The 19,033-nt window shown below is 39.3% G+C and overlaps 1 protein-coding gene across 1 annotated transcript in view; it reads right to left on the bottom strand.

The window, feature by feature from the left end:
* Window positions 1-120: 120 nt before the first annotated feature.
* exoc4 (exocyst complex component 4) overlaps window positions 121-19,033 on the bottom strand; it is a 108,674-nt gene continuing 89,761 nt past the window's right edge. Inside the window, exons 14-18 of the mRNA XM_079623277.1 lie at window positions 17,285-17,463; window positions 10,002-10,143; window positions 8,558-8,736; window positions 8,316-8,475; window positions 121-1,916 (exon numbers count right to left, since the gene is read on the bottom strand). Coding sequence (XP_079479403.1) covers window positions 1,679-1,916; window positions 8,316-8,475; window positions 8,558-8,736; window positions 10,002-10,143; window positions 17,285-17,463 — 898 coding nt within the window. The 3' untranslated portion in view covers window positions 121-1,678. The remainder of the gene's footprint in view (window positions 1,917-8,315; window positions 8,476-8,557; window positions 8,737-10,001; window positions 10,144-17,284; window positions 17,464-19,033) is intronic.

The following is a 19,033-nucleotide window of genomic DNA, read 5'->3' as shown; positions in this document are numbered from 1 at the left end:
TCCCCACTTGTGAAAAATACAGATGATGTTATCTTCTGGCATGCCTGATAATATACAAAGAACTTTGATAGTATGATCAAACAAGTTAAAACTTGGCAAAGTAATGTTCAAGATTTTTTTTCTGTTATATTCCTTTATTTTCATTTTGACATTAACATAGGCAAACTTCAGTTCAAATCCAGTAGTCCAGGGCTGTGAAAGGCTCCTCAGGATGAAAGACTTTTAAGGAATCAATTGAAATTTACAAGCATGTACAATCCCTTTAGTGAACATTTCAAATGTTATTGCTACACAACAAAATGCATTACTTAAAAACAAAACAAAACAAAACACAAAGGCATGAAATAGTGTTGATTCACCACAATATTGTGCAAACCTCATTAGATTCTGTTGCAGTGAGGTCTAAATGAATATTATAGTTGAGGATGCATGTACAGTATAATGTTAACATGAGCGCTTAAGTCAACATTGGGAACCCAATAATAGCACTTAAAACACACACTTCTATGTCTTTAGTATGACTCCTTTTATACTAGACACATTACAGGCATAACAAAACAAGGCAGACATGACATTTCTAATGCCTAACCAATCCTGTAACACATCTTCAACATCCAAACAGGAGTTTTATGGCGTAAGAATATGAAAGATCGTTGCTGTGTTTCTTTCTTTGGCAACCTGGTGGCAATTATTGATTCAAGTGGTTGAGTCATTTTGATGGATTGCTCGGTTGGCTTCCTGCTTAACGCCTGTGTTCTGTATCGATGGCTTTCTCTCTCGTTCTATTATTCATAATTAATGAACTAAAAATAGCCTAGAACACAGAGTATGAGTGATCTGTGTTTTTTTGTGTGCAAGTTTGAGCAAGGAGCTGTGAATAAGACAAAAAGATCAGATCCAAAATATGAGTTTTACTAAACATAGTCTTATATCAACTCTTAGAAACCTATCTGTATAAACAGCCAAAGAATCCACAGATCCAATGATGAAAGTGTCATCAAAACTTTATAATGTCACAATCAATGCCTGTGTCATAATGATGACGGGCTGATACGGAATCAACAAACACACACACACATACAACGGGTAGGGAGCAATGTAAGAAATGCTAAATGGGTTTAGCAATTCCCATTTCCTTCTCTTGAGAAAGAAGAACAAATCAACAAGCGCCGGGTGAGGGGTTTCTTTTTTGCCTGATAAAAAAGCCTAGCATTCTAATCTGGCATCTGTTATTCCAGACACAGGCTGCGGGCCGGGCAGGGAGACGGAGCGCAGGAAGATTCTATAATTGAGAGCAGCGGTTTGATAAAGTAAGAAAATGAGACGAAAATGTCCCCAAGCCACAGCGAGAGAATCCTTCCTCTCAGTCTGAAAGGTGTTGCCTGGTCTAACCAGACCAATACATGGGATTCATTTATTAGAGTGTTCCTTCTGTGTGTGTGTGTGTGTGTCTGTGTGTGTATTGGTGTGCGAAAAGCCCTAGTTAGAAATGAACTTTACAAAATTCTATATATATATATGTATAAAAAAAATAGGAAAGCAGCAAGACGAAATGAAACCGATATCAAATGACCACTATAATGTTTGCTTGAAAGTGTGATTGACTCAAAGCTTGTGACAGTAACGAACGGAAGTCCCTTTTCAGAGCATTGGTGGATTGAAGTTTAAACGTGCGAGTCTAGACCGTAGTGATCTTCTTATCCTTGGTAGCCTGTTTAATAGCAGCCTGTTCGCATATGATCTCTTTGAGGCGCTGCAGCCGCATGTTCTGCACGGTCAGGTCTCCCACGCCTGTCTGGCTGCGGTGGAGGAGACTCAAAGCATTGATGTACTCCAGCTCTGTGTAGCGCACCCCTTGATCAACCACCAGGTTTAGCAGCTCGTCCGCTGTGTTGTACAGCATCTCGTAGTACTGCCTGCGGAGAAACAGAACCAAAGAGTTCGTGTTACTTCATATGAAAGTGTAGCGGATCTTTATTCAAGGATAAATTCACACGTTTTTGCATTTGCAAAAGTTTTTTTTAATGAAAGTATAACAGCTTTATCATAACTCTGTGAGAGCAATATAAATTCATAAACACTTTACCTGAAAATTATGGCATATGGTGTAAAACATTTTCATTTAACCAGAAAGAATCTCGCATTGGAGTTTGTAAAAATAAGAAAATAAAGATTAAATAAAAATAGTAAAAAAAAAAAAATATATAGAAGTTATTCTAAACTAAAAAAAAGTTGCTCAAAACATTTCAAACGAAAACACATGTATGTATGACAAACTTTATTTTAAGGTGACGTAGGTCCACGTTACTACATGTACTTACTATAGTAATAACAGTAAATGATGCATAATTACAAGTAACTGACCCTAAACCAAACCATGACCGTAACTCCATAGTAAGTACATGTTAATTAATATTACGCAGTACTTATGTGAGTAAGCACAATATAACTACATTACCTTAAAATAAAGTATAATCAAATGTTAAAATGTCACAATATAAGCATGAAAGTAATTATCAAATGAAATGATAGTTCTGTCAACTGGGCCGAAACTCTCTCACACTTTTCTTTATTGTGAATCCCTGCATTCACAAAACTTGTTGAGAACATCAGACCATTACACAGACCTTTTGGCCTAAACATGCTGTTGACCAGCAGGATGGGAAAACATACATTAAACATTAGACATATAGTTCAAGGAGACACTTACACATGAGTATGCATACACACACCCACACAAAAAGGGCTTACAACTTCTATTTCTGCAGCAGAGGCACATTTGTAACAGGGGTGATAAGAGCTGAATGTGTTTTGACCCCATCAGAGCAGATGACTCCTCCAAATCTCTCTCTCTCTCTCCCGCTCTCTCACACTCTCTCTCTCTCTCGCACAGAAAGGCCTTAGCCAGCAGGACTCTCTCTAACTCCCCTATCAAGCAGGCACACTCCTCCAGGTGCTCAGAGACTTCTGGCTGCACTCTAAATGAGCCCAAGAGCCCATTTTACCTCTCACTTTAGAGGTGCTCCGTACAGAGCAAACAGTGGAAGAAATGGCCAATTTGAGTCTTTTCATGATGGAGCACATGCAAATTTTAAAGCCATGCCAGACATCATGGGCTTGAGGTGATGAACTTCTGGAGAACATGCAGCTACGTATCTAGATGCTTTGTGGCTGGGATCTTTACCATAAATGCACTTTAAATGATTTTTTTTGATGTTGTAAAATAAGCACATACTTCAAATAAGTACATACTTACTTCAAATTAGCCTTTCTAATTTCAAAATTTCACATGCACTTGCTGTTGCTTTAATTGTTTGTGAAAGTGCAGAGAATATACAGTATTAGAAACAAAAGTTCAATGAGGTTCTATACATAACCCTAACATTCTTGAGTCCATTTTAAAGGACACTTTATGTCAAAAGGATCTATATAAGGATAAATATCTTAAAAAATTGCACAATACTTTCATGTTTTTTTTTCTAGTGATAAAGCTGTTTAATTCATAATTTGATTAAAAAAAAAAAACTCAATTATTTCAAACTAAATCCATAAAATGAATACAATCTTTTCTTCAGAGGCTCTGATATACTTCAAGCAAAGAACGAACTGGGAACTATCTGAAATTAGACCAACTTCACTTTTACAGTGTACTGACTGTTTAAATAACTGGCTGCATAAATAAATTGATGTTTTTGACACCACAAGACAGTCCACTTCCTGAAGAGAGAGTGCTAAATGACAGACAGAAACAAACATCTCACAGATCAGCTTTCTTCTACTAAACCTCGGTGAAGAATTCACCGAGAAGAAATAATGGTGTTGCCCTTACGCCTATAAACCGCTGAGCTTTAATGCTACAGATTAACACTAACATGGAAAATCGAATGATCAAAGCATATTCATTCAGCCGGTAAAAAAGTACAGATTCTGAAAAGCGTGCCAAAAAGTGTGAATGTGAGCACAAGTGCACCTGCAGGACAGAGCGAGGGCAGTTCCATTAACCCCTATTCATCTCTGACACTGGAAAAAACACAGCCATTTATAACAGGCCTGACAGTACAGTGTCCCAGTAACCCTTACTGTGCCAGGGCGTTAATCCAGCAGACCTGTGCTGTCTGCTCATTAGGGCTCAAAGCAGGACACTGGAGAAGACAATCTCAGATACTGCACGCTTCATTTGACATAAAACAGCCGCCTTACTAGCATGGAAGACTTAAATGAAGATTTTAAAGTAAACACAACCCCACTTAAGGCCAATCTGTATAATACAATATAATAATATAATATAATATAACTTGCTCATCAAGCAATTTCATGGGTTTTTAAGTCAACATAAAAAGTTTGGCTGGCTATTTGTGTGCTTCTGTATGTTTGTTTGTTTGCTTGATGGGCCAACTATGTCATTCTCCACACTTCATTTCGCACACATTTAAAAGCATTTAGCAAAACCGTGGCGAGTTGCTAATCTGATTAACTCTTGGCTTTTAAGACCATCTCCTTTCCTTTCCTCTCCCAATCCTCTCTCCCATTAGAAGATAATAAAGAGCAGGAACTCCTCACACACATAGAACCTGCACCTGTGTGTGTGTGTGTGTGTGTGTGTTTTTCTGAGTGCCATTAAGTTTTAATTAGTCAGGTTCTGTGTGTACAGTAGTGCATACAAGGAGTATTAAGCAAATTTATGATGCATACGGCGAAGGACGCTGGGAGATGTATGTTGGCGCGAAGGGAGACAGTGAAGAAAAAAAAAACTCAAATCAGCACAATTCGTTTCCTCCCATTTCCAGCATGTACAATATTAAAGCCATTAAGGGCTGCTTCTGTCAGCGCATTCTCAGCAACACATTAGTTAGTGAGAGTGAGAGAGAGAGAGAGAGAGAGAGAGAGAGAGAGAGAGAGAGAGAGAGAGAGAGAGAGAGAGAGAGAGAGAGAGAGATAGAGAGAGATAGAGAGAGAGAGAGAGAGAGAGAGAGAGAGAGAGAGAGAGAGAGAGAGAGAGAGAGAGAGAGAGAGAGAACATCAAACAGAACACGCATGGTCGTCACCACAGTTACAAATGCCAATGCTTTCCATGCAAAAGTGCATATCAGGCTTCCCGGACGTTCCCGCCTGACTTTCAATTTAATGGGAACATTTTGCAGACAAGCTGCTCTTTCATCAGCGGCTCTGTTTTTAAGTGAGGTGAGGCTTTGAGGATGGTTTGACCTGGTTTACATATGAGAGAACAACTGGACAGGATAGCAGTCCTGGGATAGCAGGTGGAATAGGCTCATAAATGGTGCATACACTGTTGATTGACTTCTGAAACTGTATTGATCTGGACAATATTTTACAGTTTTCAATTATAAGAACCATAATTTTTGGTCAAAAACAGCATTGTCAAAATGATTCAAAATATATATAAGATATTTTTTAAGTGGATGGAAATAAAGCTCTAAAACACAGTAAGTAAATAAATAAGTATTATTTCAGAAAGAAAATGTGAAAAAAATATATAGAGGAGATAAACATAATATCTAGATAATATAATAATATCTGTATATCTAGATATATCTAGATGAACATAATAAACGGATATGGAGAAAAGCCTCATGTTACTCGCACACACATACACAGAAAGACCAATGTGCTGTCAAGTGCAGCTGCCGGTTTGTTTTGTGGTTATCGGGAGCACAGAGCAGCCGTGGTGTAAACAGTCCAGGCCGTCACCCTGACATGCTAGCTAAATGTCGTTTTTCCAGAAGCCTTTACAAATGGCCTCACAAGACAGGTGCTTTTCCAACAGCTTGACCTCTGACCCATGCATGTCAGTCAGCCAGTCTCCGAACTGTGAATTTTCTTACAAATATTCTTTCCTTCCTGAATCAGAGAGCATGTTTTATATTTCACACTGGAAGAGAGAGTGTGATCAGCATCGCTGATTTTTTTTTAATATTTTTTTTTTGTCTGGTCTTCACTGCAGCGTAATTTGCCAATTAGAAAGAAAGAGACTGTCTGACCCAGATGCAATGTGACAAACAACAGTACTTTTTTAAGAACTTTCAGTGTTTTGTGTCGCTCAGGGGCGGGTTTATCCAAAATAGATTATTCCAAAATAGTAGATGGGATTTTCTGCATGGAAAATTAAATTCAGAACTTCTAAATTCTAAAGCAGAACTGAATTCATGTAAATCCAGCTAATCAGATTATAACTAATGATTTCAGCTATTACTTGCCATTTTGTGTACATTAGACAACAGATGAACTTACTATTTGAAAGTAGACATTCCTACCCAACTCCACCAGGTAGGGCTTTACTCTCTGCACTCCCATTGGTAGCTGCCACATTACATCATTGCTCATTTGCATAAAGTTAAAATGCTATTTATCTTTGTCTACGCATCTACACTAAAATGCAAAAGTTTGGGTATAGCAAGATTCTTCATGTTTTGATTCTTCATGATTCTTCAAGTCTCTTTTGCTCACCATCGAAAACACAATTCAAATTCAAAATAACTTTCTTTTTTAATATATTTAAAAATATATTTTTTTCTTGTGATATCAGAGCTGAATTTTTCTTCAGTGACACATGATCCTTCAGAAATTGTTCTAATAGGCTGATTTGCTGCTCAAGAAACATTTTATTATAATCAATGTTAAAACATTTTTTTGTCAAAACTGGCTTCTTTGATGAAAACATTATGAATATATCTCTATTCTCACTTTTGATCCTACAGACCCCAAACTTTTGAATGGTAGTGTACCTATGTAGTGATTGAATATGCGGATGAACTGGGTTCATACAGATGTAAGGAGAGGTTTTGGAACAATTTGTCCTCAACTTGATCAATCCATGATGAAGAACACATTAGTCTCTTGCCAGGTTTTGGTGACGTTGATAAGACATTACTGAGGCACCTGCAGGACTCTGGGACATGGCCTGGCTCAGTCTAAGGCTGTGAGCAGATGGTGTGTGTATGTGTACGTGTGTGAGCATGTAGCGAGAGTAAAAGCACTCTGGTTTTGCTTGGGGACAGGACCAACAACCAGACGCAAGGTCATTTCAATGAAAAACTACTAGTGAAGTTGTTTACTCCTGATTTAAACAGCAAAACCTCTGGCAGTAGCCTTGTGCAATCAAATTACACTGTTTGTACTGGGTTAAATAAATCAATGTGCTCATATTCACGTTTTTAGACAAGCTCTGCAGTGTTCCTCCGCTGACGGCATGTTTCTCCTCACTAGATGGCACTGTGACCAAAGCCTGCCGCAAGAGAGGAGAGCCACTGAGTTTGGCCACTGCACTGCTCAGCTTTAACTCAAATCGATGGTTATTACTGTGTCCTTGGCCCAGTCGCCCACAGCAAGCATTCAAATGGGAGGGCGGCCAACGATTCCCCTTTTTCCTCATGGGCCTAGCTCCATCTCCTAGCATCCACATATATGCTTCCATCTCTCTCAATGAATCCCTCAACACACAGGCATTTATACACACTCAAAGCAGGATGTAAATGACAGGGGTACAGCTGCAGGAGACTAGTGCTATAGTGCTCCTTTATTATCTTGTTTTCCAAGCGGTTTATGAGGATAATGCCAATGTATTCATAACGGGGTTTACAGAGAGACGCACTCTCTGCCGTGTGTGTGTGTGTGTGTAGGAGGGGTTAATCAGAGGAGCCTTGATAGAGTAAACAATGCACTGTAATTCCAATCACCACCTGTACCACCCATGCGTCACGTGATATCATGTATGAGAGAGTGAGGGGTCAATAAGCCAGCGCTGTAATAATCATGCAAGAAATCTGCCGGGTATTGATTTGCATTGTTTGTATAGAAAGATTCACATTACTCTATCTAATTTCACAGCTCTGACAGTGATCTTCACACAAAAATGTAGAAACATCCTGTTAATTATATACAGACTGGAGAAAGATGATATTTATTAACTGATCCCTTTTCTGTAAAGCTGCTTTGAAACTAAATGTATTGTGAAATGCGCCATACAAATAAATGTGAATTGAACAACAAAGTAATTTAAGGTTACACTGTAAAGTATAAAGTATATAAAAGTGTGTGTATGTATATATATACTGTACCGATGGTATCATGGGGAAAAACTGCCATGTAGCACGTATATTAGGCTGCTGTCACTTTAAGACCTGACACACGGATCCATTATACTGTTACACATGCGTTTTTTTCTTAACTGTTTACAATCACTTAAAGACTATGTTTACGTGAATACATGCTTTTTGACATTATTTTGTGTGCATTTGACTGTTTAAGCGCAACAGTGGGTGGGTGGGTGTGGGGGGGTGGGTGGGTGTGCATTCTACCTGGCGAAATCCAGATCAGCCTCGCGTGACATGGTGATGTTGGTCAGGTTCTGCTGGAGCACAAATATATTTCTGCACATCTTCTTGATGCCGGACTCACTGATGCGCTTGAAGTACTGAGCTCCATTAATCAGAATGCAGGAGATCAGGTGACCCAGACCTGCACAGAGACAGGAAGACAGTCAGAAAAGAAGAACTCCTTCAGGCATCAGCTTCCTGTTGAGGCAAGAGGTCACTCTCACCCTCAAAGATATACTGAAACTTGTGCTGCTGCAGGGCGGCTCCCATCACTTCCTCTATGGCACTGATGTCCTTATTCAGCTTCACCACCAGGGGGTCGTAGTCCATGCTGGCTGCATTAGCCACGATGGCGTAGTTGCCTTGTTTTGCCAGAGGGATCAGATAATGGAAACAGTGGACCCTGATGGAGCACAGACGACAGGCACGGAATGACAATTATGAGTTGAGTAAGATAAGAACTTTCCTGAAGCTTGAGATATGACTTTTAACCCACACAGGATTTCACCTCAAAATGAATATTTTTCACACAAAGTAGTCTTTTTCGTCTGACATTCCTGGGAAACCTCAATTAAGATATCTTAGATCATGTGAACTAATTATTTTCAAAATTGGTATATTTTGACACACTTATTTTAAAAGGGAGTTGGTATCATTTTAAACGGGAGTTTGTATCAGTGTTATTTTAGCATCAATATTTTGAATTTTAGATTTTCTTTTTTCATTTTAGTTAAAGATTTAGTAATTTTGTGTTTTTGTACTTTTATACATAGTTTTTATTAAGTTTTCCAAATGAGTACATCTCCACATGTTCTGTTGGAAAATTCATCCTCAAGAAAAATTCTTCATAATTTAAACTATCATTAAATCAAAATGCTAATATACATTTTACACAAACAAAAACCTGAAACAATTGTTGAACGTGTGTGTTATTGTTATTATGCAAGTAGTGTTAATAGTACTCTAGACTGTCATCAGAGAAACGCCAGATGCTGGAGGTGAAGATCTATAAAGGCTGAATGAACTGGGATGATGGAATGTCCTGTGAGCAGGTGAATGTGTGTTTGTTTGTGGCTACAATCTACAATATGGGGTGTTCATGGCCTAATAAACCTGCGAATAGGTGCACAGATAAAGAGTGTTTCTGAGAGAGAAGGTGAGATGGAAAGGTTTCCATAATGGCCTCCAACAGACCTGCAATAAACCTCCCTTTTTTATTATTCACCATTAGAAAAGCTTTAAGCGAAGACGCCCGCAAAAAGCCTGCATCTTCTTCTTCTTACCTTCTCTTATGGCTTAATTTACCCTCAAGCACTGTCAAGGGAAATTTGCTTGATGGAAAAAGTCAATAACGCGTAGCATGGGAGCCGCGAGTTATTGTTTCCAAATCATAAACAGGATCACATAAGCTAAATGATATCAGAGAATAATCGGGCGAGCGGGAGGGAGTGCCTGTGGAGGAGGGTACGGAGAGTGAATGAACCATTGATGCTCTTTTGCCAGGCAGGCTCTTTGGAAGGCCTAAAAATACAAGCCGTTTAACACTGATGGAGATGATAGTTTGTAGCTGTGTATAATCAATCTGCAAATCTGTCATCGTTTGTGTGAAGATACCTTAAGGTGTGCCTTTGGAGTCTTCTCAGATTGAGATGATAAGGTGGGACCTACCTGACCTCCAGATGCAACACCAGCAAGCAGCGGTCAGCAATGTCCTGGAAGGATCTGGAGAGGTCAGTCAACGTCTGGAGTATCTGTTCTCGACTGCGGACATTCTCTGTGTTCACTTGAGCATCTGAGCCTGGGGATAGACCTAGAAAAAGACAAAATAAAAGATAGTCTGAGTAATAAAACAAACCAGAAAAACATTTATAGCCATTATACCAACAAGTGGAAAGACTTCCCAGACTTCCTTATAAGTAATTCCAACAAGTTCAACAAGCACATGTAGATGTGGTATTTGGGTTTCCACAAATATTAAAGGCTCCAAGAAGTGGTTTTCGCAGAAGAACCATTTTGGGTCCATTAAAAACTCCTTCAGTGAACAGTTCTTAGTGTGAAGAACAATTTAACAATCTAAAGAACCTTTTTCCACTATAAAGAATCTTTATGCAATTGTTCGTCGGACGCTAATAAATAACTTTTATTTTTAAAAATGCCAAGCCACTTGCATAATTCATAAATACTTGGAATAAATCATGAAAATCATAAATCAATAAGCCGACAACCAGTCTTTGTACACTGAAAAAAAATTAAATAATAGGTGTAGGATTTACTTTTAAAGTGTTTTCACTCCGAAACTGACTTCACAAATAATTACAAAGAGATGGCAAGTAACAATGAATTAAACATCACATTTTTAATTTTGAAGTACATTTCTTGTAAAATACTTCAAAACTCGTCGTTTTATTTACAACAGTGTACTCTATGATACGCAAGCCCACATACGGCCACAGGACGACTATCAAACAGAAAAGTGTGTGCGTGTACGACACTAGGCGATCAATAAGGCACGAGAGATGGCGATGGACACTGACTTCCTGTAACTCTCTGTGGCATGTCTGCACTTCTGAAGGTCACATTCGCACACACACATATAACGGTGTGCAGAGAAGAAGCATGTGTGTGTGTGGACGTGTTTGCTTTGATGACAGACGCCGGTTTGCTCACATGGCCCTGGGTCCCTTGTGTTTGTTCAGGAAAATGGCCACCGAACATTGAGCAATTATATATACACACACAGACCACAGTCAAAAGACATTTGGTAGTTAATTGCTGTCTTTCTATAACTCTTAGCAGGAAAAAGGTTTGTGGGAGATAAGCGTATGTGTTTGGCATGGAATGATTAAAAATGCTTGAAGACAAGAAGTACAAATAGAGCAGTGATGACCAGGCGGTAGATTAGAGGCACTGGGCCACCAAGGACTGATCTGCAAGAGCATAGAAAATTCCCCTGATGTGACGTCCCGCGGATAACAGAACTGTCAGGGCAGTGTAACAAGAAAAGGTTTTATATGGCAGGGAAATTAAAACTGAGTACCAAATAAGCAATTACAGTACATTACATTTAAAGAGATGAACTCACCTACAAATTAAGTTCAACCATCATTTACTCGCCCTCATGTCCTTTTAAACCTGTATGGCCTTATTTATTTTGTGGAACACAAAAGGAGATGTTTTAAAGAATGAGCATGCTGCTCTTTTTCATACAATGAAGGCAGACAGAGATATGGTATTTGAAGACATGTCACACCAGGTTTGATGCTTATGATGCCAAATGACATTGGTTCTTGACGGTCTCATAACCAAAGTTGAATTTGTAGAGGCAAATATACAAGAATGAGGTTTAACAGAAACGGCAGAGGCTAAGAATATAAGTGAAAATGACTTGAAATGTCATTTAGTTCCTCACAAAAATCATTTAGCTTCAAAATATATAAAATATAGCATGCAGATGTCAGGATGAGGGTAAATGGATGAAGCGAGGACTCAATTGTGCAGAGTTTATTTGTTTTTTTATTATTTTTAATAAAAATAAAACAAACAACAGAAACTACCCAGTTGGGGAAAAATCATAACCAGCAGATGGACTGAACTGGGCAGAACAAGGCAGGGCTGGAAAAGGCCAGGCACACTGACAACACATAACGAGAAACATTAGACAATGAACTGGCACAGGACTGCAAACACAAGCAGAATAAATAGGGAGCAAACAAGGCAGGTAACGAGGGAGAGCTGGGCTGTGTCCGAAATCGCCCCCTATAGGGAGATAGCCTTTTGTGATGGTGTCCGAAACCATAGTGGACATTATCAAGTGCACTCATTCAATCCTACATTGCACCGCAATAACAAGTTTACAACGTAATATCATACAGGTATAAATTCCTATTTAATTCCTATTAAATTAAGGTTAAGAGTTCAAGATAAATCTTTTCATCTTACTACTGGAGCTGCTAGTTTGCTAAGTTTGAAATGATTATTAAACAGCAAGCACAAACTATGCAAACGAGGCAGCCCTTTAAAGCACACTCAGTGTCAGAATTTCATTCACTCCTTCAATGTAATGTAGGGAATAGTGAACGAGGATATAGGGGGCAATTTTGAACACAGAGCAGGTGGGGCAACTGAACCAATAATCAGATAACAAGATGGACGGGGTTAAGACAATAGACAGAAGAGCACATAATACAAAGAAACAAACATGACATGCCATGTGCTCACACCAAACATGACACAAATACAACAAAGCATGTGCTGCGAAACACAAGACAAAACATAACATGAAAGCACGTGGCCGATGAAAACACAAGCTGCGTGCGACACAACACAACGAGCAAACTCGCTCACTCACACAACAACACAGCGAATGCTCATCCCGTGCTATCACAACAGAAGACAAACACATACATGTCCGAATCCCGACACAAAACCAAATCAAAATAGGCAGAAGTGCCAGGATCCGAACACCACGCTCTGCACACAAAACAACTCGCATGTTGTGGACAGAAGAGCGCACGGCCCAAGCGAACTCGAAACCGCACACTCACCATGACAAAACGATAGCAGTGTCACCAACCCATGAATAAACAGAACCAAGGAAAGTGACAGAACCCTGACATTAAGCCGAATAAATAAATTTGAATACATTTGTATATATGTACATATAAACCTTGATTGTTTATTATAATTAAATTAATATTAAATATATTGCCTGTGGATTTATATTTATATATATATATATATATATATATATATATATATATATATAATCTCTCTCTCCTCTCTCTTTATTTATTATTTCATATAATATATATTTTTAAATAAAATAATATATATACATCATAAAATTAAAATTATTTTTTTAATATATCATTTATAATATGCAATATATTTAAGAATATTAAATAATATTTTCAAACAAAGCGAACATGAATTATTTTATATTCCTCACCTCTATATAACTTTCAATCATTATCTGCTTTTGCACAGCCAGCCAAAGTAAAGCTGTTTTACCAGTTTGGCTGCAATTAGAAAAAAGCTGTATATTTTAGTGAATTTGGAACTGAGCCTTTCATGAACAGCATGATCCAGACATTCAGTGTACTGCAAATCCAATGGAAACCGATGTTGCACGCCAATTAACCTGCAAGTTTGAATTATGCAGTTAGTCTGAATTCCATCCATGTGTAGAGCTGGTTGTCAAGTTGTGTGTTTGTTAACACAAGTGTGCTCATGTATACACATACCAACTGTCGGTGAACGAGTGAGTGCAGCGGCATGTGGCAAAGCATGGCTGCTCTGTTTAAAGTCTGAGTGTGCCAGGACCCCCTGCCCCAGACCCCCACTGGGGGTGCGAGAGAGAGAGAGAGATGGGGCCTGATGTCCATCGCCTCTGAGCTCACCCCGCCACGATGGTGTGATCAAGGTCGCGCCACATGGGGCCGCCAATTTCGAGTCACAAACAGACCGCTGAATGTCTTCTTCTGTCTTCCTTTAACTTAAATGTCTTTTATCGGAGGCTGTACGCTGCGTAGATGTGTGCCGTGTGCGTGAGTTGGGCTCATCCAATTATTTTCAAATCCTATCTCGCCTAAGCGTCTGTTCGATGCCATCTGTGAGAGGGTGGCACTCGTAAAGACAGAGAGAGCGGAGATCAAACTGATACCCTTCTCCACGACCACATCCCACTGGCAGTCAGGGTGAAGCTTAAACCCAAAAACTGCATCATCTCGCCGCACACCTCCCACAGGCTGTTAAACACAGCGCTCTAATAAACAAGATACCTGACCTCTGCGGCAGCAAAGAGAGAAGAGGGAGACGAAGAGAGATAAAAAGAGAGACCGAAGCCTCATGAATGATGCATGTGATTGGCTGAGAGCGTTAATTATTCGGCTGCGGTAACAGCAGTGACATCTGCATGGGGAGAGCCAAGCTCTGTCTGCGGACGACCTTTGACCTCACTGCATCAGCACTTTGACTCGCTGGCTAAGCCTTCAGGACAGAACTTGAGAGGAGGGAGAAAAAAGAAAAAAAAAGAAAATTGAGTAGGTGTCTTCGGTAAAAGCTATTCCAGAAATTAAAGTGTGTCAGTGTGTATCCACAGACATTATGCTAATAGATGGAAAGCAGACCTTTACTGTCGGCGATAAAGGTACTTTTTAAAACTCCAAAAATGAACAGATCGCTTGACCCAAGAGTTACTCTTTCTTTGGCACTAAAGGCTATGAAGGCTCAAAAGCTCTGCGTCTGTTCAGCGATATGAGAGCGCTGAATCTCCCGAGAGCTATAGGAAGCTGGATTTGGAAGCATGTGAAAGGAAGAGGGTTGTTTGGACAACAGTTCTGCCTTTTGTCTGCCAAGCCTAGGTAGGTAAAAGGTGGTTAAAGGTCTTGCTCAAAGGCACGAAGGTAATGGTCAGAGAAAAACTCCTGAGATAAAACTCAACCTGGGGCCAAAGAAAGTCGGTTCACTTGGCAGCTATCTCGGGCAGCTATTTTCTAGTCATGCGAGTATAGCTCCCGTTTACATGAATAGAGAATGGTTGAAACTTCAAATACAGACTGTGTATGTGTATGGAATCAGAAATACAATCTAAGGAGAATGGGATCTAGATAAGCTCTAAATTTAGTCGAACCTCTTTATTGCCATGCCTCTATCATTAAGGAGGTTGGCTCTTTTAACTCAAAGTGGAAGGTTGCCATCAGAACATAGTGAGCGGTGCAGTTTTCCCCATTCAACTCTCTACAAATGGTCTCTTTCTTCCTGCTAATGCTGATACTACTCCTACTCTACTACTACTGTTTTTTTTTTGCTTCACGAGAGGAGTGATGTTAGTGAGAGTTGGAATCTATCTGTAGCTGCGGGCTTCCATCCACATAATTTCATGTGAAATGCACATAAAAATGCATACATTTGCTTGAGGCAGAAAACACGTGACCAAAGAAATCGTTCAGAAAAGAAAATCATTGGATCAGTATCATCTCACAGCATCTCAAATTCATTCTGAAATGCCGGAGCAAAAGCCTGTCATCAAAATGATTGGCCGCTATTACCTTCAGACACGTTGTCGCTCCAGACGTAAGGCATCTACTGCTGATAGCTAGCAAAAAAGAGTGTTTTATCCGCAAGCTCTAAACTGCAAATAATTTACTATCTATAATAAAAAAATAAAAAAAGCCATAGTGGCTTCCACAGTGGCAACAACATCCATTTCTATTTTATACCAATTTGCAATTTCCTATTTGGACATGGGATGGAAATGCTGCGGTATTTGCGAACTGTTGTTGTGATATTCAGATTTTCATTTACAGCATTCACACACTGCAAATCAAATTTATAACTTGCATGTAAACCGCCTCTCTAATATTTAATCTGAATGTACTGAAGATCTCCTCACATCCATCCAAGCGCCATCTTTACTACACTAAAGTCTGAGAGGGCAAAAAAATACAAATGGTGTTAATAGTGTACAAAAACCCCAGACAGACGCACACAAGGAAGAACATACAGAAACACACACATGTCCTGAGGAAACTGGGCTCTGGGCCCAGATAGATTTAGGGAAGATTTCATGTTATTGAAAAGATCCCAGATGAGCGATGAGACACAAACTGTCTTCATGACCAATCAAAGCCCATCGATTTCTACCCAAACAGTCGGTGCAGGAACGTGTCCTAGTGCCAAATCAAATTTAGATTACATTAAGATTCAACACCATGACGCTAAAGAGCAGGATTATCTCACGCATCTTATCGCAGAGGTCCGAGTGTTTGTTTTAGCAGAGGTTGGAGGGACGGAGATTGAGCAATGCCACGGATTAAACTCACTGAGACAAGGACAAGGCCCCATTGTCAGTCTGACAAACCGCCGGACATTCTTAGTGGAATACTTCTAGCACACAAACGCCACATCAGGGTGGTCACAGGTGCATAAAGGATGTCTCTTCCTGAGCACGGTGGGCCTGCGTTTTAGAAAAGACAAGGGCAAAAGAGCTCTTTCTCTCACTCTCCCTCTTTAGGAACTCTCTTCACTCTATCCACTTCAAAGCATAGTCTCTGGTGGTGAGACGCTGTTTAATCTCCCCCACATTACACTGGCAAACGTGTTTTAGTCTGCAAGACAAGACAGGAGAAAATGACTTGTTCATACCTGACTGGCTCCATAATATAAAATCCAATTTAAGGGGGGGTTACAGAGATAAGGGTTTCCGTCGGCGACGGTCCCATCAGCTCAGCAAACACTAAATAATGAACAATGCTGAAGCTGTCCCACCATGATAAAACACTCCATTACGGCTTCTGCACAGAACTAATGGTAATTACACCACGTCCTCCACCGCGCTCTTATTGAATTTTTATCTGCTCTGGACGCGAGTCGCTCCGAAGCAGTCTTTACCCAAAAAACAGAAATAACAATAGTTTTAAAATAGCTTATTTACAGATTTCAGTGAAAGAAGTGGAGGAAATTCGGAAGGTATTGTGTGAAGTTTCACCGATGTGACGTCAAACAACCAGCGCTGAAGTTTCATTGAAGTCTAGGAGTAAAGCTCAATATTCTCAATATATTTCAAGTCAATGTGACAGTATGTAAGAATAATTTAAAACATGATTTACACAGACGTTTTCCTGCTTATCTTTCATGAGGCTCAATCAGTTCTTCTGATGAAGTAATGCAATGTATTTATTCAGTTCTGATAAAGAGGTTCAGAAGTTGGAGACACAGGGATTTAAATCTAATTTAAACCTGGAAATGCACAGCGAGACGTCGCAAACGCTGAGATTACTCAAATTTGTCAGTATTTCGATTCAAATTATCACTAAAACGTTTGCATGATCATTTATTCTGTAAAGGAAAAATAAAAAATGTGAAAACGTTTTTGACTCAATACATGGCGACACATACTCAATACACAAACCTCCAGGCTCCAGCCAAACATATACAGTAAACACACTCACTGCAGCTCCGGGGCAGGTTGCTGAAGAAACCCCTGAGGCGGGTGGCGAGCCACTCCATGCTCTCCTGCAGGTTAGCGAGAGCCTTCAGATCACTGACGTCCCGCAGAATCTCATTCTGAGGAATTAACTTATCACCCAGATTCCCTGTCAAAACCTCAGACTCCTTGGCAAACGCCGCCCTGTGAGAGACAGAAAACATTTCCAGCGTTAAAAAAAAGCCTCACTCGTGTTTAATCATTATTCCGTATGGTCTGCTGAATGTGGCCATGGCGTCGATACAGATTGATTTTAATAACAGCTCAGCACAACGGAACTGTCTGTGGTGGACGTTAATTAAACCAGTGCTTAGAAGTGAAAAAGATCGGTAAAGGTGAAGCATGTCTTTTTTTCATGTTAATATATTTATAGACCAGTTTATTGAGTCACTTTCAAAAGCGTAAATAAATAGCTGTTTTTGGAGACTTGTCCAGTTTTGACTCCACAAGTATGGGGTAGGAAAACCTGTTTGTCCAAACGGATGGCCAGCAGAAGTATTTGGTAAACTAGTTTGGATTTATTATTTTTCTTATTATAATATTTGCGATATTACACATTTATTACATAAATTATATTACACCTCTAAATGATACTTTAAAAAAGAGGTACATGAATGAGCTAAACTGAAAAATAATAGGTGAAAATATTTTTTTGCAATTATTTTCTTTTTCTTTATTAAAGTTTGTTTTTAATTTAATTGAAACACCCGAAGTTGCAAAATAATTTTTTTTGAACCTCTTACCCATTACCCCTTTAATTCACATAACTTGCGAAACTAAACTGAAAATGAATAGGTCGACATTTTTCAAAAAAAATTGTGCACTTTTTATTGCAATTATTATTATTTTATTTATAGTTTTGCAAATACGTTTTTTGCAAAAAAAGGTTTCACTTTATTTTGATGGCCTCTTTTACATTCAGTTGACTAAAAGTAACGTTGCACCTACAGTACATGTCTACTCACACATGTCTAACTCTCATTAGAGTGTCAGTAGAGTATTAGTAGACTGGTAGGGTTAGGGTTAGAATAGGTTGACGTACTTGCAAAGTTACCTATAGTATTGTATATTAGTAATGTAATAACTGTTGGGGGACCATCACAATAAAGTGTAAGCAGATATTAAGCAGACAGTCTACTGAAAGGAGAATTAAGGTGGACAGGGGGCAGAAGACGTCTAAAGGGGAAAAGAGATGTTGCATGTCCTGGTGGGAAGGAGCGATGAAAATATCTTAGTGTTCTGGGCACCACTGTTGGCGCAGCCTCAACACTGGCCAGATGCTCACACCGGTGCTAATGTGTACTTAAAAAAGGCTTTCCCTTACTCTCATTCTCATAACCACAGCAGCAGTTGATGCTCAGCTTCAACGGATGACGCTGACGCAAATATATAAAGTCAGTGTTTTCTTAGACCTCCTCTTCTACAGGTCTGTGATGAATGTGGGAGAAAAAAATCCACATGGCTCATTTCTGAACGCTGTGAAATACTTTAAGATTAAACGCAGCGTCTATTGAACGGAAGACTTTTTAACAAGCTTTTATCACTCTGTATAGCATTGCCATACATGTGGCGTAATCCCTCTTTAGCTGATGAAACTGTCAGGGTCATTTATATGATAAAAGCCTCCTGCTCGCCGTCTGCGTTTAGCTTCAACAGGTCGGCTAGATTGGATTTTTCTGCCCCACATAACCAGTTCATTTATTTATTGTACAAT

This window comes from Phoxinus phoxinus (genome assembly GCF_949152265.1).
Source record: "Phoxinus phoxinus genome assembly, chromosome: 9".
Classification (NCBI taxonomy): Eukaryota; Metazoa; Chordata; class Actinopteri; order Cypriniformes; family Leuciscidae; genus Phoxinus; species Phoxinus phoxinus.
This window is presented reverse-complemented; position numbering and strand designations above follow the sequence as displayed.